This window comes from Silurus meridionalis, chromosome 27 (assembly GCF_014805685.1).
Source record: "Silurus meridionalis isolate SWU-2019-XX chromosome 27, ASM1480568v1, whole genome shotgun sequence".
Lineage (NCBI taxonomy): Eukaryota > Metazoa > Chordata > Actinopteri > Siluriformes > Siluridae > Silurus > Silurus meridionalis.
Window position 1 is genome coordinate 19,372,994 of NC_060910.1, and position 21,694 is coordinate 19,394,687.

A 21,694-nucleotide genomic window follows, 5' to 3' on the forward strand; every position below is an offset into this window, starting at 1 on the left:
AGCATTGATTGTGTCTTTCCAGATGTACAAACTGCCCATTCCACAGGCACTAATGCACCTCACACCAGATGAACAAGCCAGATACTCCCTCTCCTCTTTAATCTGGAGGACGTGGCATCCAGGATTTCCAAAAATAGTTTGATAGATAGATAATGTTCATAAAAATCTTCACAGACAATGATATTTAATGATAAGTGTTAATGAGCACATGCAGTGATTTTCATTACAGAATCATGACTGGTTTTAATGCAGTGACCCCTGAGGACCCCAAGATCACAAACATCCAATATTGATTTTCCCCCGTGTCCCTTATGAACAGAGATTTCTCCAGATTCTCAGAATGCTTGAATGATATTATACACTGTAGATGATGTAGATATTGTTGAGGAACATTATTCTGAAATTTCTCCACAATACAGACAGTTTTTCACAGATTGATGAACCTCTACACATCTTTACTTCTGAGAGACTCAGACTCTCTAAAACACTCTTTTTACACTCAATCAATACACTGACCTGTTACTGATGAACACAATCAGTTCCCAAATATTTCCTTTTTACACGCCCCCCAACTTTGTTAAAATGGGCTGTATGACTTAATAAAGAAGAGAAAAAGAGAATATTTGATGTGTATTTATTAGTTGTGTATAACTACACAAACACACTCCAGTCACAATCATTAATATTATTGATGAATTCATGGGATGGAAATCCTGCACATGTTGTTTTTCACTAAACTGTTATTGATGTATAAATTCAGTGTTGAAAATGTGACCTGATATTATTAATGAACAACTGAATCTACACTCTGTTGTGAAACTGATCATCTGAAACCCAGAAGATCCTCCGTCACCTCCTTCCTGTACACAGACCAGTGGATTTCCTCTTCACATTGTAGAAAATATATTTTATAATAAACACTGAACATGTGTAATAAAGTGCTGATTAAATTCAGATGTTTACTGCCTGAGGTGTTTATTCACTGTTTCATTTTACTTTCATTTCACTGTCAGAGCGACTCAGACTCAGGAAACCACGTGATTTACAATCAGACAAAAAACACGTGGTGATTCATCACTAAACAACCTTCTGATCACGTGATTTCACTGCAGAATCCATTTTAGAGACTTTTCTCAAACTCTGATTCCTGAACCTCGTGTTTATTACATATTAATGCTGATTTATAGAGTTTCAGTAAACACTCATGTAAAGCTGTGAATTTATTATTAATGTAAAACTTCTGATTTATAAACACTTCACTCGCATATGTTCAGTTTTATTTACATACAGGATCTGATTTTGGACTCTCAGACTCTCTCAGGTCCTGAACCTCTGTCCCATAGTCCAGTTCAGTGATCCAGTGGGGTCTGGGTTTGTGTACTGGTTTGTGTACTGGTTTGTGTACTGGTTTGTGTACTGGTTTGTGTCCACAAAAAAATATACAAAGATCTACACAACACAAACACAAACACAAACCCAGTCAAATCCTACAGTCAGTGATGTTTATTTTTAACATTAATGTCTTATTTTAGTGTCAGAAATCAGAATGCAGCAGCTCAACATTCATACAATAACATAATCTAGTGTTTATTCAAACACAGTGTTAAAGCGCCACCCAGTGTATTATTTACGAATTACACTGCATCAGATAAATACTCTTCATAACCTTCATCACTGAGATGCACAACACAGCAGGAAAAGAGGAATACACACATCTTAGGATCATCTTGAGGAGACAATATCCATAAAACATCATCTGTATACAGTGATTACAGAGTAAACAAGTAGATTCAGTGTGTGTTTGTATTCTTCTGTAAACTCCAAGTTAACAGCTCTGATTAGTTTGGGTTTTAACAACAGCAGTGGAATAAACACCTGTTATTAAAGAAAAGATCTCCTTCAGAATAGATCATATATATAATATAGAATAGAGGAGACAATAGAAGAACACACAGTGAAAGCTGGTGTTAGAGAACGAGGTGTGTCATTTTTGTATTCAGTATCAGCTTCCACTACCTGAGACCTGAGAAGGAGTCACTGTCACTGAGCACAATTATATTACTTTATATAATCATTTACATTTTTGTGTTCATGTAGAATCTTTAAATGGAAATGAATGTATGACACTTAATGATTAAATTAAAATCCTGCACTCTGCATTATACAGTGACGTCATTCAGCATAACCTTTAATCTTTTTACATAAGAGACTAAAGCAGTGTACATGTGTGTGTTTATTCACTTTTACACACACACACACTGTTATCAGCTCTTCACTGGAGTCAAACAACAAAATACGGCCTTAAAATTCACTGCTGTTGAGATGCTTGATGGAGTGCAGATCAGTTACTATGACAGCAAGATGAAGTTCATCTGAAACACAGGCTGGAGTGGGGATGCTCATGCTGAAGATCTTTTATTTAGAATGAGAAATAAAATACCAAATAAAAACATATTTAAATTAAATATAAATTTAGTCTAAATTTTATTAATAAAGATACGTGTGTGTGTGTGTGTGTGTGTGTGTGTGTGTGTGTGTGTGTGTTGTGTGTGTGTGTGTGTGTGTGTGTGTGTGTGTGTGTGTGTGTGTGTGAGTTCACACATGGCAGTGGATTGTTGGATGTGATCTAGATGATAAATTCACCACTAGAGGGCACTACCAGCTTGGTTATGATGGAGAAGATTTTATCTTAAATGTGTGTCCTCCTCTGCAACTGTAACACACACACACACACACACACACACACACACACACACACACACACACACACACACAAACTTCTAATGTTTTGTAACATTCATATTTAAATACAAAACACTTCTAACAAATGTAACATGTTAAACCCTTATTTACTTTATAAATAAATACATCTAGGAGAGTGATTTTATATTTGTGTCTCTGCAGTTCCTCCTACAGCTTCTGTGTTCCAGAATCACTTGCGGTCTCCAGAGGTGGTGTGTCATGCTACAGGTTTCTTCCCAAAAACACTGATGATCTCCTGGCAGAAGGACGGACAGGACGTACTGGAGGACGTGGAGCTCAGAGAGACGTTACCCAACCAGGATGGAAGCTTCCAGAAGAGGAGCATTCTGAAAGTCTCAGCTGAGGAGCTGCAGAAACACACCTACACCTGTGTGATTGAGCACAGCAGCTTGGAGAAGGATTTAGTGCTGCCTGTGAGCGAGAGACGAATCCTGAGAGGTCGGAGAAACACTTTCCTATAAATCTACACATTTACAGAGTGAACACTGATTTACTGATGCAGCAGATAATAAACACTCTGTGATCATTTAACAGATGGAGGATCAGATGGAGGATCAGATGGAGGATCAGATGGAGGATCAGATGGAGGATCAGATGGAGGATCAGATGGAGGACTGATTGGGATCATCTTTGCTGTAATCTTGGTTCTTTCTGTATGTTTTCTAAAATGAAAGAGGAGATGAAGATGAGGACAGAAGTCTAACAGAGATTAAATATTATTATCAAAAACACAGTTTCTGCTCTCTAAGGATTTCTACACTAAAGGTGAACTTATTAATACCCAACAGTATTTCATCTGGAAGTAAATCTGTGTTCACTCTGTGTTTGTTTTATTGATCCATTAATTATTGATTCTGGTATTGAATGTTGATTGTCTTCACCTGAAGCTCAGTGTGTTCTTTATGTTTAGAATTGTTGGTCTTATTGAATAGTTTCTATCTTTGTATATAGTAACTGTTGTCTACATTGTAAATGTTGTCACCTTCAGTATATTTCACCTGTTTTAGGGGTTTAGGGGTTTTAGTGTTATTTCTGTTGGTTGTGGTTTCAGTCTTTGTTTGTTTGTGGGGATTTATATAAGGATGTTGTCTTTGTTTAACATACTTTGTTGTAGTTTTAAGACAGATCATTTTGGACTTGGTCTATTTTTAAATTGAACCACATTGTGTGTGTGTGTGTGTGTGTGTGTGTGTGTGTGTGTGTGTGTGTGTGTGTGTAAATAAACTCACTTTTTATATTATGTTGTATTATTTTATCCCATTCATCAGAAAGAGATTTCTTCATTATCAAACAGAAAACTAAAGTATCACTGCTTAAGAACACAAACACAGATGTACCAGTCTATATGGTTTATAAACAGGTCCCAGGCAGCTTTTAAACATCACCATAGTGTTTGCAGTATAATGAGATGCACTGGGCTTTTTTCTTATTGCTCTTCCATAAAGCACAGAATTAAAGCATGTAAGTATCTAAAATTCTTCTTTGATTTCTATCACCTAAACTGTGGATTTCTTCAGTTCTATCAGATTTACCCTGGGCTTCTTGTCCCCTCTTTACCTGGGAGGTGAAATTTGGTGAAAAGCCTCTTCAGTGCCACATTTTATCAGTGGTTTAAGAAGCTTGATATTGTTTTTTTTAGAAAAGTTACTTTTTTTTGGACCAAATAAACTGTTTCCTTTTTTATCCACTGCTACACTTCAGGTGCTTTAAGAATCTGTTTCCCTAAAAATCTGAATATCAAATTCTGCAAATCCTTCATTCTCTTTCTCTCCACTCTCACAATCACACCTTTTCTCCAGCAGTTATATACTGGAGCCATACCAGGAATTCATTTCCCACAATCCAGCACTGAGAGTCTGATCACTGGAGAACAGAAAAAAATCAGCAAGTCATTACAGCTACAGTAATGCTGCTCTTTATCCAGACTGAAGGTGAGAATCAAATTGATTCAGAAAGTTATCACACACACACACACACACACACACACACACACACACACACACACACACACACACACCAGTCCTGAGTAAACCATACGGCATCAGCAGTAGTCTTTATTGACACTTCCTGATCTAGATATGGTGCAGTGCAGTTTATTAGGATGGATGTGAACCTGCACATTCAGCAATGATCTAATTATTTGTAGCATGTTGTTGATAGCAGACTGGTTTGAGTTTGTCAGAATCTGTCCTGCTCACTGAATGTGTTTTGTTTCTCACCTCATTGTGCAAACTCACACTGTACCCTCTGTAAACACTATCAGTGTTGTGTGTAACGTTGTGTGTAAATATTCCTAGAGACAAACAGTTACTGTAATACTCAAACCCAAGTCCACCAACTACCCTGCCACAGTGCCCCACAGGATTCAGACCTCACCTCTAGTCTTGCTAAACACGGCCAGTCAACATTATCACTGGACTGGTGAAGCTCATATATAGCTGTATGTTCTTTCTTTCTCTTTCTTTCTTATTATTTCTTCTGAATGTCAATTAAATCCCAGATGTTAAATGTTTTCCCAGACTGTGGACTGTGTTTTAGGTTTAGCTTCTTCTAATAGTTTAGAATTCCCATTTAAATATATCTCAGATATGTGGCTCAGTGAGTCTTTGACACGAAGTTCCTCGTTTGAAATATTCCTTTGAATGGACTGAATCAGGGGGAGAAACTGCTTTAGGCAGTCACCTGATACATTTAGAATGTTTTACACTGAAAACTTAGGTTCTACGATCCACCATAACATTAACACCACTGATAGATGAGATGAATAATTTTATTTATCTTGTTACACTGCCACTTGTATATGGGTCGTATTTTGTTAGATAGCAGGTGAACTGTCAGTTCTCAAAGTTGATGTGTTGGAAACAGGAAAAATGGGCAATTGTAAGGATCTGAACAACTGGGTCAGGCATCTCCAGAACATCTGGTCTCGGGGGTTTAGTCTGATATGCAGTGAATCGGTGACAGGGTCATGTGTGCTCATGACTCACTGATGCATTAGAAGTAGAGACACATCTGGTCTGATTCCACAGAAAGCTACTGTAGCTCAAATTGGTGTCAAAATGGATGAAAATTTATAAAATGAGTCACACAGAGCATCACAGCATGAGTGTAGGGAGAAGAGAAGCAGGGTGATGCTCCAGGTGATATTCTGCTGAATAATCTTAGACCCCGGTGTTCATGTGGATTTTAGTTTGGTGTTATGTTCCTTCTACATAAACATTGTTACAGAACTGTTTCTAACATAGATACCACAGCACACCTTCAGAAGACTTGTGGAGTCCAAACCTCAACGAGTCAGAATTGTTTTGGTGTCACAAAGAGGAACTACACAGTATTATTCTGGTGGTATCAGTATTATTCTTATTGGCTGATCAGTGTTTATCATTCGTTTTATTCCAGACCTTCTTTTTGTGTGTAAATGTGAACATTATCCCACTGTGTCTCAAGTGTTTCTGTTCAACAAAATTATCTTCATGTCCTAATTTGAAGCTTTATTCATTTATTTCATTTTATTCACCAACTAAATCATCTTTAATGTATAAAGCTCTATAAATATAACAGTGTCTCACTTTTAAATAAGAAATAATCAAAGGTAAAGTATAATAAAAATTATTCAGAAAAACAAATGCAGCTGAAGTCTCGTGTTTTTTTCTTGTAACTACAAACTTTCAGTTTAGGTATTTATCTGCTCCTCAAGCTTCTTCCTAGTAACTGATGATGCATGTTTTTGTCAGTGCTGCTACAGGCACAGAGTAAACACACCTAACAGAAAACACACCAAAACACACACCCTGTCACTTGCATGAGGTGTGTGTAGAACAGGAGTATTAATCTGACAATGCACCTTTTTAATTTCTTCTACATAAATAGGATTCTGTGATATGAAGATAAATCAGTGACATATTTTAGCTTATTGTTTTTTTTTTTAAAAAAGGTATATATATGAAAATTAAAATGTAATTATAGTGAAAATATAGGGTTAGGATAAATCTGTGATCCCCCTCTTTATGATGTTATAAATATTATTAGACATGGAAATGTTTACTGCTTTGTGGTTTTCTTCTTTCCAAAACACAGTTCTACAAAATGTTGTGAACCATTCAGGATTCTCCTTATCTCATCTTATTTCATCTTTGTCATAAAAACAGAAAACACATTGTGCATAAACTAATAACAATTTGAATACTGTTTTATGCATTAACTGGTAAAACCATATTTCCTGTAGCTGTTCAAATTTGCCCAAATCCTCCTGCAATATTTTAAAAACATTTTTGTTGGTAAATTGTGTTTGTTTGGTCACTGTACTTTTTAAATCATTAAACATCTGATAAATGTTAGGTGTATAGGCAATTGCAACCATGCTCTTCAAGGAATCTTTTTTTAGACAATTTAGACATTTTTGAATTATTGAAATAAAATGTTGCCTTGGTTCTGAGGTAGTAAACATTTTACAAACTCTGATGATACCACCACCGAATGCTTCACATTCAGGGCAGGTTTCTGTGTATATGTACAGTAAGAACAAAGGAATGAGTTTATAAATTAAGTATAATGAATTAAATAGATCTGTTATTTAAGAGTAATTAAAAAACGAATTTAATTCATTTAACCAGGACAATGTAAACAAACTAAATTCATTTTGTAAAGATAATTATGAATCTCCTAGTTAAATATTCCTTATATAATAAAATAATTTTAACACAAAAAACTAATAATAACAATGTGATTTATATTAAGTGTGTTTCATTGTGTAAACAGTTGTAATTTATACAGAGTGATGATGATAAACTCTTTAACCTCTGTCATTATTTTTTCACTTTCAGTATAATCCTGCACTCTTCACTTCTCCTCAGTTCCTGATGACGAGACTAAATTCTCTGTTCTGATTGGCCCAAACTGCGGTTATATAAATACTTTTGTCTGTTTGTTGCTCCGCCCCCAAACTCTCAGGTTAGAACAGAAACTTATACTCAGTAAACACCGGAAGAGCAGGAGGATTTGGGTCTGTTTTACCGAGTAAACCGAGTTAAATACCGGGTTATTTACCGGGTTAAAGAGAGTTAAAATGTAAGTTGAATATACTATTAGAGGAAAGTGTAGAGGAAGTGAGTGATGGCGCGCTGCAGATCAGTTATGGAAGCTCTGATCTTTCTCCTATTTACTCTTCAGCTTTCATCAGCAGGTGAGTTCTGTAATCTTTACTCTCTGTACATTTATTTACAAACACTATTCCAAAAAAGTTCTGACGCTGTGTAAAATATAAATAAAACAGAATTTAAAGATTTGACAATCTTATAAATCCATAATTCTATATACCAAAATTTTAAACTGAGAATATATATTTATACAAATTTTAAGGAAATTATAAGGTAATTTTGTATTTGATGGCTGCAGATTGAGATAAGAAATCCGAATTCGTTTACGGATTCAAATCTTCGAATTAATTAAGACAGTAGGGATTCTGGCTGCTTTTGCGATTAAATTCCACTAGATGGCACTCACAGGCGTCTTAGAATTCACTGTATTCGTGGATTCATGAATCCCACTCACAAGTATCTCTAATGATAAGTGTGTGAAAGAGTGATTAAAGCTGTGTTTGTTGCTGGTTGTGAGTGTGTGTTAATGATTAAACATGTAGTGTGTGTGTTTGCAATGATGAAAGTTTGTATCCCGAATCGTGAAAGTCTATAATCATTCTTCTGGCACTCGTCCTGTATCACTGGTTATATATGTCTTTGATGCAAGGGAGGGTCCTAAAGGAAAAAGTCCTTCTCCACTGCCATGACCACTCTCTGTATATCACTGTTCTGTCTTTGGCCTTTGTTCCTATAGGAAGATTCTCCACAGCCCCAGTAAAGAAATCTCTCCACTCTCTGTGGGAGACCTTGAACTGGCCAGGTCTCATAGGCAATAAAACTATCGTGAAACTCATCCAAAGATACCTTAAGCTGCCCACTCTCTTGGTTTTGGCCCCATTGTTCATCAGGGGACTATATTTCTTTATCTGTTTCCTCTGGAATTCAATAGTCAACACCTTAATCTTCAAAACATTTAGAGGGACTTTTCTCTTGTGCTACAATATAGACAGGGAAACCACTTTCTCTAAATAGCTCCTGTTGGTGTTTAGTCATGCAGTCACTGGTATAGAAGTAGTACAGCAGGAGGCTGAGGACACAGCCCTGGGTAGGTCCAGTGCTGATGGTGAGGATGAAGAAGATGTGGTTTTCTGTATTGACAACATGGGGGCATCTGGTCAGAAAGTCCAGGATCCTATGTCAGATGGTGAAACTGGTGCTAGTTAGAACACATCTTGGTATACCATCCAGGCCACTTGCTTTTCTTGTCTTAATGTTGTAACACCTTTCTCATATCTAGATCTAAAATGACCAGTCCTTTCTCCTCCCCAGCCTGACATGTAAGTTTTTTCTGGTCTATGGTGGAGGTGGTAACCCTAAACTGTCAAAAGGAAATATTTAAGCCATTAGTTAGGGAGAAACTGCCAGTGTGTTTGGTGCAGGGATTGGGTTTGTAGTGTAACAGTTTGAATTCTCTGCCACATGACTGCACCCGTTTCTTCACACTGGCTCCTTTTCCACGTCTTAGTCGTTACCATCATATCAGGAGAGCAAGTCTATTGTTTACCTGGCTCACAATGATCTTCAGAACTTAATCATAGTGTGGTGTATAAAGTCTGTTAAATTTTACCAGACATATGATATATGTGGTTGTGCATACATGTGTGTGTGTTAATGATTAAACATGTAGTGTGTGTGTTTGCAATGATGAAAGTTTGTATCCCGAATCGTGAAAGTCTATAATCATTCTTCTGGCACTCGTCCTGTATCACTGGTTATATATGTCTTTGATGCAAGGGAGGGTCCTAAAGGAAAAGTCCTTCTCCACTGCCATGACCACTCTCTGTATATCACTGTTCTGTCTTTGGCCTTTGTTCCTATAGGAAGATTCTCCACAGCCCCAGTAAAGAAATCTCTCCACTCTCTGTGGGAGACCTTGAACTGGCCAGGTCTCATAGGCAATAAAACTATCGTGAAACTCATCCAAAGATACCTTAAGCTGCCCACTCTCTTGGTTTTGGCCCCATTGTTCATCAGGGGACTATATTTCTTTATCTGTTTCCTCTGGAATTCAATAGTCAACACCTTAATCTTCAAAACATTTAGAGGGACTTTTCTCTTGTGCTACAATATAGACAGGGAAACCACTTTCTCTAAATAGCTCCTGTTGGTGTTTAGTCATGCAGTCACTGGTATAGAAGTAGTACAGCAGGAGGCTGAGGACACAGCCCTGGGTAGGTCCAGTGCTGATGGTGAGGATGAAGAAGATGTGGTTTTCTGTATTGACAACATGGGGGCATCTGGTCAGAAAGTCCAGGATCCTATGTCAGATGGTGAAACTGGTGCTAGTTAGAACACATCTTGGTATACCATCCAGGCCACTTGCTTTTCTTGTCTTAATGTTGTAACACCTTTCTCATATCTAGATCTAAAATGACCAGTCCTTTCTCCTCCCCAGCCTGACATGTAAGTTTTTTCTGGTCTATGGTGGAGGTGGTAACCCTAAACTGTCAAAAGGAAATATTTAAGCCATTAGTTAGGGAGAAACTGCCAGTGTGTTTGGTGCAGGGATTGGGTTTGTAGTGTAACAGTTTGAATTCTCTGCCACATGACTGCACCCGTTTCTTCACACTGGCTCCTTTTCCACGTCTTAGTCGTTACCATCATATCAGGAGAGCAAGTCTATTGTTTACCTGGCTCACAATGATCTTCAGAACTTAATCATAGTGTGGTGTATAAAGTCTGTTAAATTTTACCAGACATATGATATATGTGGTTGTGCATACATGTGTGTGCGTTAATGATTGAAACTGTGTGTTATTGTTTATTTTACTGTTTGTGTGCATGTAAATAGGGTGATAGCAATTAAAGCTGTGTGTGTGACTGTGCTAGTGATTAAGGTTGTATGTGTGTGTTACTATTTGTGTGTTTAAGTGTATTTGTGAATAAAGCTGTGTGTATGTTGTGTTTGTGTGTGTTTGTGATTAAACCTGAATGGCTTTGTGTTACTTTGTTTGTGTGAGAGTGAATGTGTGATTGTGTGTGATAGTGAATGAACATGTGTGTTCGTAAATGTAAAAGTAAATTAGTGTAACTGTTTGTGTGTGTATGTGTGTTTGAGCTACTAACATGGTATAATGTGTTTTTACAGTCAAACACACTTTGCAGTATTCTATACAGAAGTTACAGGAGTAAATTTCCCAGAATTCACTCTTTTGGGTCAGGTGGATGGGGAACAGTTCAACTACTATGACAGTAACATCAGGAAAGATATCCCAAAGACAGAGTGGATCAGGAAGGTCGAAGGTGACGATCCCAGTTACTGGGAGAGTCAGACACAAGCTACAGGATTCTCAAGAGAACTTTAAATTAAATGTTAATAAAGTAATGCAGCGGTTCAATCACACCACAGGTAAACACACACACACACACACACACACACACACACACACACACTGATCATGTAATAATTTATAACATCACTTCAGATAAATAAATAATATATTTGGCTGTATCCCTAGTGGTCACTATACGATCATACTACAGGATAAACTCTCATATTATACACTAAATAGATCATATATTGTATATTTACTGATTTTAGTTTAAGAGAACAAAAATTAATGTAAATTAAATGTAAATATGTTAGTGGTGAAGATTTCAATAAAGTGTATAGTGTAATGTGCCTAATGGCCCTTTGTGTGTGTGTGTGTGTGTGTGTGTGTGTGTGTGTGTGTGTGTGTGTGTGTGTGTGTATGTGTATGTGTGTATGTGTGTGTGTGTTTGCAATGATGAAAGTTTGTATCCCGAATCGTGAAAGTCTATAATCATTCTTCTGGCACTCGTCCTGTATCACTGGTTATATATGTCTTTGATGCAAGGGAGGGTCCTAAAGGAAAAGTCCTTCTCCACTGCCATGACCACTCTCTGTATATCACTGTTCTGTCTTTGGCCTTTGTTCCTATAGGAAGATTCTCCACAGCCCCAGTAAAGAAATCTCTCCACTCTCTGTGGGAGACCTTGAACTGGCCAGGTCTCATAGGCAATAAAACTATCGTGAAACTCATCCAAAGATACCTTAAGCTGCCCACTCTCTTGGTTTTGGCCCCATTGTTCATCAGGGGACTATATTTCTTTATCTGTTTCCTCTGGAATTCAATAGTCAACACCTTAATCTTCAAAACATTTAGAGGGACTTTTCTCTTGTGCTACAATATAGACAGGGAAACCACTTTCTCTAAATAGCTCCTGTTGGTGTTTAGTCATGCAGTCACTGGTATAGAAGTAGTACAGCAGGAGGCTGAGGACACAGCCCTGGGTAGGTCCAGTGCTGATGGTGAGGATGAAGAAGATGTGGTTTTCTGTATTGACAACATGGGGGCATCTGGTCAGAAAGTCCAGGATCCTATGTCAGATGGTGAAACTGGTGCTAGTTAGAACACATCTTGGTATACCATCCAGGCCACTTGCTTTTCTTGTCTTAATGTTGTAACACCTTTCTCATATCTAGATCTAAAATGACCAGTCCTTTCTCCTCCCCAGCCTGACATGTAAGTTTTTCTGGTCTATGGTGGAGGTGGTAACCTAAACTGTCAAAAGGAAATATTTAAGCCATTAGTTAGGAGAAACTGCCAGTGTGTTTGGTGCAGGGATTGGGTTTGTAGTGTAACAGTTTGAATTCTCTGCCACATGACTGCACCGTTTCTTCACACTGGCTCCTTTTCCACGTCTTAGTCGTTACCATCATATCAGGAGAGCAAGTCTATTGTTTACCTGGCTCACAATGATCTTCAGAACTTAATCATAGTGTGGTGTATAAAGTCTGTTAAATTTTACCAGACATATGATATATGTGGTTGTGCATACATGTGTGTGTGCGTTAATGATTGAAACTGTGTGTTATTGTTTATTTTACTGTTTGTGTGCATGTAAATAGGGTGATAGCAATTAAAGCTGTGTGTGTGACTGTGCTAGTGATTAAGGTTGTATGTGTGTGTTACTATTTGTGTGTTTAAGTGTATTTGTGAATAAAGCTGTGTGTATGTTGTGTTTGTGTGTGTTTGTGATTAAACCTGAATGGCTTTGTGTTACTTTGTTTGTGTGAGAGTGAATGTGTGATTGTGTGTGATAGTGAATGAACATGTGTGTTCGTAAATGTAAAAGTAAATTAGTGTAACTGTTTGTGTGTGTATGTGTTTGAGCTACTAACATGGTATAATGTGTTTTTACAGTCAAACACACTTTGCAGTATTTCTATACAGAAGTTACAGGAGTAAATTTCCCAGAATTCACTCTTTTGGGTCAGGTGGATGGGGAACAGTTCAACTACTATGACAGTAACATCAGGAAAGATATCCCAAAGACAGAGTGGATCAGGAAGGTCGAAGGTGACGATCCCAGTTACTGGGAGAGTCAGACACAGAAGCTACAGGATTCTCAAGAGAACTTTAAATTAAATGTTAATAAAGTAATGCAGCGGTTCAATCACACCACAGGTAAACACACACACACACACACACACACACACACACACACACACACACACTGATCATGTAATAATTTATAACATCACTTCAGATAAATAAATAATATATTTGGCTGTATCCCCTAGTGGTCACTATACGATCATACTACAGGATAAACTCTCATATTATACACTAAATAGATCATATATTGTATATTTACTGATTTTAGTTTAAGAGAACAAAAATTAATGTAAATTAAATGTAAATATGTTAGTGGTGAAGATTTCAATAAAGTGTATAGTGTAATGTGCCCTAATGGCCCTTTGTGTGTGTGTGTGTGTGTGTGTGTGTGTGTGTGTGTGTGTGTGTGTGTGTATGTGTGTATGTGTGTATGTGTGTATGTGTGTGTGTGTGTGTGTGTGTGTGTGTGTGTGTGTGTACACGCGCAGGAGTTCACACAGTACAGTGGATGTACGGCTGTGAGCTTGATGATGATGGCACCACTGAAGGATACAGCCAGTATGGTTATGATGGAGAAGATTTCATCAGTTTAGATATGAAAGGTCTCACTTGGATCGCTCCAAAACCTCAAGCTCTGTTGACCAAAAAAAAGTGGGAGGAAATTGAGGCTCGTTTCCAAAAGAATTACCTGGAGACAACCTGTATTGACTGGTTGAAGAAGTTTGTGTCTTATGGCAAAGAGATTTTGGAAAGGAAAGGTAATAATATGTAATCTACTCTGTGCAAAAATGCTTGCAGACAGAAAATGTTGACGTGTAAAATCCCTGGTGACTTTTAAACATTTTGTGTAGAACTGGACTGAAAGATTAGTGAACACTACTGTTAGCAGTCTCTCCTATGAACACTCATTATACTATAGTATGACACTTGTGAAGATCCGCCCCATATCTCTACATCACACTAAGCTGTTGTCCTGAGTGAAAATGCAGTACAGTGGAACCCACTTATCTCGACCTCTGTGAACTCGCCAACAGTATTAAGTCGGCGTTTTTGAAGTGGAATCGCCAAATTCTCACTTTGTCTTAGCATTTTTTAATCGGTTATGTCGATTCCTTTATGTTGCCAAACCCTGATATCTCGAGCACAAGGGGGGACAAATTTGCCACTAACGTCGTTTATGTCAGGAATCCCCCTGCCACGCCCCCTTCAGCACCCTGCTTCTTCTCGCATGGAGCGCCTCGCAGTAATGCTGATCACACACACCTGACTCTCATTCACTCGCTCATCCCATCTCCAAGTTAAGCCCCTCCCCTCTGTTATTGTTTGTGCATAATCGTATGTGTTGGTTCATGGCGGTCTGTGTAATCGCGTATACGTATCCCGCTACGTACCCTTCTTCTTAGACTCCGCATTCTCTCAACGGCCCCCCGGATTCCCCGATCCTGCTGGACGAACTGTCTCTGCTTTCACAGAACTTCGTGGACCACGCTCCCGGAGCGCAGCACTGGATATTACTGCTTCGCTACAAGTATTGGTGGATTCTCTCCTGAGTCTCAATAAACTTTGTTTGCGTTTACTTCGGCTTCCGCCTCCTTATCCGCATTACAGGTTTTCTCCATCCGCATGACCAATCAAACAAATCGTCACAACGCTGTTGTGTAAAAAAAATTTGAAAACCACGTGCATGCACATTCTCATTTAATAACACACATCATGTACATAAAGAAATTTCAAGCACATTAATATATTGCTGCCATATTGATTTTCGTTTATCTCGATTATCGGTTATCTCGACGCTTTTTGGCGTCTCCCTAGGCCCTTGATATTACCAGGTTCCACTGTACCCCATCTCCAAGAATTTAGTGTAAAAAGTGTAACACTACACACATTAATTCATTTTTATAAAGGTCTGTACATTACATCTTCTAATAATATGAAAAAAGACTTTTTATATATATATATACATATTTTATAAATATTTGTGTGTCTGTGTGTCTTTGCAGTTCCTCCTACAGCATCTGTGTTCCAGAAACACTCGTCTTTTCCAGAGGTGGTGTGTCATGCTACAGGTTTCTTCCCCAAGGAAGTGATGATCTCCTGGCAGAAAGACGGAGAGGACGTACATGAGGATGTGGAGTTCAGAGAGACGTTACCCAATCAGGATGGAAGCTTCCAGACGAGGAGCATTCTGAAAGTCTCAGCTGAGGAGCTGCAGAAACACACCTACACCTGTGTGATTGAGCACAGCAGCTTGGAGAAGGAGATGTTGGTAGATCTAAAAGGTCCTGATACACTACACATTTACAGAGTGAACACTGATTTACTGATGCAGAAGATAATAAACACTCTGTGATGATTTAACAGATGGAGGATCAGATGGAGGACTGATTGGGATCATCGTTGGGATCATCGTGGCTCTCGTTGTTCTCGTTGCTGTTGTGGCTGGAATTGTGGTCTGGAAGAAGAAGAACTCTGGTGAGTGGAGAAAGGAAAATGTTTTCAGAGAACAAATTTACACTTTAATTTTTAAAAGGGAATTAAATGAACATTACACATATTTTTATAAATTGATAAATTAGAAAACAACAACCTGATATTAATATGAATATATTTTTAAAGTAAAAGCAAAACTGAGTTTGATAATAACTGTGTGATCATCATCTGTGTTTCAGGATTTAAACCTGTTCCACCCAAACCCTGTAAGTGAAACTTTATGATCCATAAATGATGTTTAAATCCACTACAGTGTTTATGTGCTGCAGTGTTTTGATTTCACTTTGTGATGATTTGAATGTTTTACAGCCTCTGAAGGAGATTCTTCCTCCAATAACTCCTAAAGTGTGAGAGTGTGTGATCCTGCTGCAGTGAGAGAGTAAGACATGATGATGTTTACACTGTAATCTGGAATATTAATCTGTGTGTGGAGGGAAAATCCAGCAGAAACGTCTGTGTTCATATTAAATCTCTCCTCAAAACTCATCCTCTTTCTGTCTGTCTGTTTTTCTAGGAGAGGAGGAGAGGAAGAGGAGGATCACACACACACACACACACACACACACACACACTTTGTTCCATTTTGAACTATAAATTATAGTTGTTTGCGCTTATAGATTTTGGATTAGCATTGTTTTCCCCCCAATGGTGACCAACCCCTCAGTGGCACATTTCTCAAGACACTCTATCTGCCAATCTGCATTTGAGTTCCGCTGTGTATAAATGGGGATATTTTATTGTGAATCTGCTGTTACTACTCGTGTATTTTGCTTGCTCTAATTGATTTATGCAGGCTTTGATTTTATATACACACATGGTGTGTCAAAGGTATGTAAAAATGTATTTTCGTTACTCTGATTAATATTTTAGATATTTGTTCCTTTCAGGACATGTTTTTTACTAGCAGTTCCACATTTACTCTTTTTATCTCTGAGATATACACACATGCACACACAAAATGAAACTATTTTACTTATAAGTGCACTGCATGGAGAAACTGATAGAAGGTTACATGTAATATTACTTGTATAGATTGAAGTGAGATGTAAAACCTTTACAGGAGCTTGGTACTGTTCAGGTTTGCTGTGGCGCTAATGCTGCCTGTTATCAGTAATTATACATCATAAATTATAGCTCAGAATTACTTTTTTCTAGCATAACTTTCAAAATTAAACTGCCCCTCCTTAGCTCTTTTACAACAATAATGACGCAAGTGATTCCTTAATTCTGATTGGTCAGAGTCTGATTTCTGTTCAGTCTCTAAATCATGTAGTTTTCAATAGGATTGACTCATTAAATTGTTATTGTTTGTGCGTGTGTTGTTATAAGGTGAATATGTGAAAAGTCAGACAATTAAACTTTAGGCACTGTATGGTAACATGAATGTTTCACTTGGTTCTTCTTCTTCCTCTTCTTCTTTCAAGAAGCTTTTATTGTCATTTCAACTATATATAGCTGACGCAGTACACAGTGAAATGAAACAACGTTCCTCCCGAACCCTGGTGCTACAAAAAACAACATAACGCTACATGACAGAAAAACACAGAGCTAAGGACTCAAAATCACCACTGCAAACAGGAAAGGGCTCAGAACCGTTTCTTGATGCAGTCCAACCTCCACCTTGAACCAGTCTGTCGTTCCTACTGCACACTTTACTGCTGTCACACTGTCCTCATACATGTCCTGCTCCACCCTCACATACTTCTCTGACACACCTGACTTCCTCATACAATACCACAACTCCTCTCTCCACCCTGTCGTACGCTTTCTCTAAATCCACAAACACACAATGCAACTTCTTCTGACCTTCTCTATACTTCTCCATCAACATTCTCAAAGCAAATACTGCATCTGTGGTGCTCTTCCTCAGCATGAAACCATACTGCTGCTCACAGATGGTCACCTCTTCTCTCAGCCTGGCTTCCACTACTCTTTCCCATAACTTCATGGTGTGACTGATCAACTTAATTCCCCTGTAGTTACTGCAGGTCTGCACATATCCCTTAATCTTAAAGATCAGTACCAACACACTCCTCCTCCATTCCTCAGGCATCTTCTCATCTTCCAAAATCTTGTTGAACAACCTCCTCTCCATCATATCAGCTCCCTTTCTGCCTTTACCAGTCATAGTACCAACATTCAAAGTACCAACCTAAACCTCCACTCTCCTACACTTCTCCTTTCCCTGCCGTCTCTGTAGACGTCTTCCTCCTCTCCTTCTCCACCTTCACCCAACAGTAGCCCAATTTCTGATTTGTGATCTGCATATTTGATTTGGCACGTTTTACACTGGATGTCCTTCCTAACACAACCCTCCCCATTTATCCGAGCTTGAGACCGGCATTAAGAGTGACGTGACTTGTGCAACACTAATGGCTGGGTTGCATGTTTTACTTGGTTAAATAACTAAGGAAAGAGCAGTGAGGAGAGGAGCTGTAGAAGGCAGGACACCACAAGAATAACCCAAAATCTTAGTATGATTCTGCAATGTCTAAAAATATGCAGAAATGGGTCAAATAATGTGATTAAACAAATTGAAAGGTCACGAATATGTATACATGTTTTTGACCAGACATTATTACAATAGAAAAGTGGATCTATCCACCTCTTAATAGCTGCATCACAGACAGGAATCTCATACAGTGAGTGAATGCTGTTACTAAACCCAATAAACACAATTCAGCAGCAACAAAAAAGCGTCGACTTTTCCTCACAATGTCCAGCTTTTCTTAAAAAGTCCATCTTGAAAATGGCCTTGTAAATGTTTCTGCAACCAAATCAATTTCATATCTGTCAGTCATTGTGGAATAATGATAATAAAAAACAGCTATTAAATCAACATGAATATAGGACTTGAAAATGCAGATATTATTGTACGATTGCTAGATGTTGCCAAATCTGATAAGTTAAAGCAATATTATATTGTATAAAGTGAAATGACACAGGGGAAAAGTATTGAACTCACTAACGGAAATAAAATTTTGTTTAATACCTGATGGAAGAGCTTTTGCTTGTACAGCAAGACACTTCCTGTATGAACAAACTAATCGCTCGCAGTGATCAGGTGGAATTTTGATCAATTATTCAGATTTTCTTTACAGCTTTCAGTTGTTTTGGATTGCTTACACACTAAAATTAAAAGTAGTACACTATTAGCAAAACCTTACACTCAAGAGGCAAAACATCAGCCCATATTTGCACAACTATAAGCACAATGTCAACCTCACACTTGTTGCACTTGTGTGATTTGCAAAACACTAAACACACTTAACATACATTACACACAAAAATCTACCAAGTCAAGAGGCTTTTATGTATGTCCATGTAGTCACTTCCTTGCAATACCAAAGCACTGACTTTCAAATTACTGCACCGTCCAACCAATTGGTTCAAACGCAGTCATGAGGTGTGCAAACACTTGTTTGCTTAATTGCAGACACACCAATCAGGTGTATAAGCACTATAAAATACAGCAGGTGAGTTCACCGATCTTCAAGCACAAGGGTAGGAGTCAGAGAAAAAGTAAGACGAGGAGGAGAACAAGGAGGAGGAGGAACGGGAGGAAGAGGAGTCAACAGAGGAGGAATCAACAGAGGAAGAGGAAGAGATGGAGACCATGCTGGAGGTAGAGGTAGAGGAAGAGGAAGACAAGTAGGTGCTCAAAGAAGACCGAATCTGACAAATGAGATCCGCGCAACACTGGTTGACCACGTTGTCAACCACGGGCTGACTCTTAGGGAGGCTGGACTGCGAATACAGCCAAATCTAAGCCGATACACAGTAGTAAGTGTGATAAGAACATTTCGACTGGAAAATAGGTATTGTATAAATATCATCATATCAAAAACATCTGCACGGTTTCAGTAACTGCTCACTGTACTGTATTATATGAACTATCAGCACTTCTGTTACCTTTTCCTGTGAAATTACTGAACTATTGTATACTACACAATGTTGCATGACACTGTTCTTCAGAGAGTTTTACAAATAGATGGAGAGAAGATCCAGCATGAGTTCATTTATGTGGATGAGGCTGGGTTCAACCTGTCGAGAACACGAAGGAGGGGAAGAAACATCATTGGTCACAGGGCTATAGTTAATGTCCCAGGGCAACGTGGGGGTAATATAACACTCTGTGCAGCCATTACACAGAATGGGGTCCTTCACCGCCATGACCATATGGGCCCTTACAACACAGCACTCATACTTACATTCTTGGACCGATTGCACAACATAACAGCAGCAAATCAAATCGATCATATGCAATACATTGTTTTCTGGGACAATGTGTCTTTCCACCACTCTGCTTTGGTTCAGAACTGGTTTCAGCAACATCAACATACTCTCCATTTCTCAACCCTATAGAAGAGTTTTTCTCGGCATGGCGGTGGAAGGTATATGATCTCCGTCTCCAGGCTGAGGTACCCCTCATCCATCCATGGAGGAGGCCTGTGACCAGATGGAGGTAGCAGCAATGCAAGGATGGATTCATCATTCAAGACGTTTCTTTCCAAGGTGTCTTGCGAATGACAACATTGCCTGCGATGTTGATGAAATTCTCTGGCCAGATGCAGCTAGGCGAAGAGACAATGTCTAGTTTTTTTGTTGTTTTTTTTCACAGTGAACTTACAGTACAATACGTAAAGTGACGTTTTGTTACAGTATTATGAATCTCCATGTCAACATTTTGGGCGTGTTAACAGATGAGTTTCTTCAGTCTGCAACATTGGTCTTGTGTAGTGTTTGGTGAATTTACATTATATTTGTACTTTATTGATAGTAGTCTACTCTAATCATAGGGAAGTAGAAGTGCTAAAAGTGTTTTAGGTTTATCACAGCAGAGTGTAACTCTTGCAAACAGAGTAAAGTAATGTGAAACGTGTGTGTTTCATATGGTAACAAAGTGTGTGTTTTACACAGAAGTGTATAGTTTTTACAAGAGTGTTTAATTATGCAAGGGATCTGTAGTGTTTCGCTAATTGGGTGTGTGGTTGTGCTAATTGTGTGTAGTGTTTTGAAAACACGGGCCCTGTTTTGAAAATCGTGCTTAAGCAATCCAAAAAAACTGTAAATATTGAAGCCCTCTTGTGAATCTTGATCATTACCCCGTGAGGTAGGGGTGCTGCAGCGCCCCCTGTCTCGGAGCACAAGAAAAAATGGTGGTGCTGGGGGTGCGGTGTTAAAAATAAATCATTCAAATTTTGTAACAAAAATTACGAATTTTAATAACTTAAAATTCATTGTATTAATTGAAAAAAATGCTTATGCCTACAATGACAATAAGCAAAACGTGTCCCGTGACCTCACCAATGTTCCAACTTTAGTTATTCAGGGAGGCAGTTGGGAAAAGAGTCTCGTTCATTCAATGTAAACTGGTTCAACAAATAGAGGTAGCTGCATTACATTGAGGAAGGTGATCGCTTGTCTCTTTGCATTGATTTTACGTTATCTTTCCTATGATTGGAGCAAAAATAGGTTGATTCAACATTAGCTAAATCTTAATAGAAAATAAATTAAAACATTTAAAAAATGACATTTTTTTGTTGTGCTAATTGGGTGTGTGGTTGTGCTAATTGTGTGTAGTGTTTTGAAAACACGAGCCCTGTTTTTGAAAATCGTGCTTAAGCAATCCAAAAAAACTGTAAGAACACAATCACAGATGTACCAGTCTATATGGTTTATAAACAGGTCCCAGGCAGCTTTTAAACATCACCATAGTGTTTGCAGTATAATGAGATCTTCTGGGCTTTTTTCTTATTGCTCTTCCATAAAGCACAGAATTAAGCATGTAAGTATCTAAAATTCTTCTTTGATTTCTATCATCTAAACTGTGTATTTCTTTAGTTCTATCAGTTTTACCCTGGGCTTCTTGTCCCCTCTTTACCTGGGAGGTGAAATTTGGTGAAAAGTCTCTTCAGTGCCACATTTTATCAGTGG

At 38.2% G+C, this 21,694-nt stretch overlaps 2 protein-coding genes across 6 annotated transcripts in view; both read left to right on the forward strand.

Annotated features, from left to right (window-relative positions):
- The window catches only part of LOC124380385 (BOLA class I histocompatibility antigen, alpha chain BL3-7-like), a 55,186-nt gene that overhangs the window by 15,836 nt on the left and 17,656 nt on the right, over positions 1-21,694 (forward strand). The window contains exons 5-6 of one of the 4 annotated variants that reach the window (XM_046841311.1): positions 2,952-3,201; positions 3,298-3,321. The exons of 2 other annotated variants lie outside the window; for them this stretch is intronic. In XM_046841311.1, coding sequence (XP_046697267.1) covers positions 2,952-3,201; positions 3,298-3,321 — 274 coding nt within the window. Of the gene's footprint in view, positions 1-2,942; positions 3,202-3,297; positions 3,322-21,694 lie in introns of all 4 variants that reach the window. One more of the 4 variants, XM_046841312.1, reaches the window with a different exon arrangement.
- Positions 7,704-16,838, forward strand: LOC124380386 (BOLA class I histocompatibility antigen, alpha chain BL3-6-like). 2 transcript variants are annotated; one of them, XM_046841318.1, is made up of 8 exons: positions 7,704-7,945; positions 10,990-11,250; positions 13,753-14,022; positions 15,268-15,546; positions 15,629-15,739; positions 15,937-15,963; positions 16,067-16,136; positions 16,272-16,838. In XM_046841318.1, the coding sequence occupies exons 2-7, from the start codon at positions 11,067-11,069 to the stop codon at positions 16,099-16,101; spliced, it is 906 nt and encodes a 301-aa protein (XP_046697274.1). In that variant the 5' UTR covers positions 7,704-7,945; positions 10,990-11,066; the 3' UTR covers positions 16,102-16,136; positions 16,272-16,838. The 2 variants fall into 2 exon arrangements, with proteins under 2 accessions (XP_046697274.1, XP_046697273.1); XM_046841317.1 differs by lacking the exon at positions 10,990-11,250 and adding an exon at positions 13,070-13,333 and having other exon boundaries at positions 7,705-7,945; positions 16,272-16,837.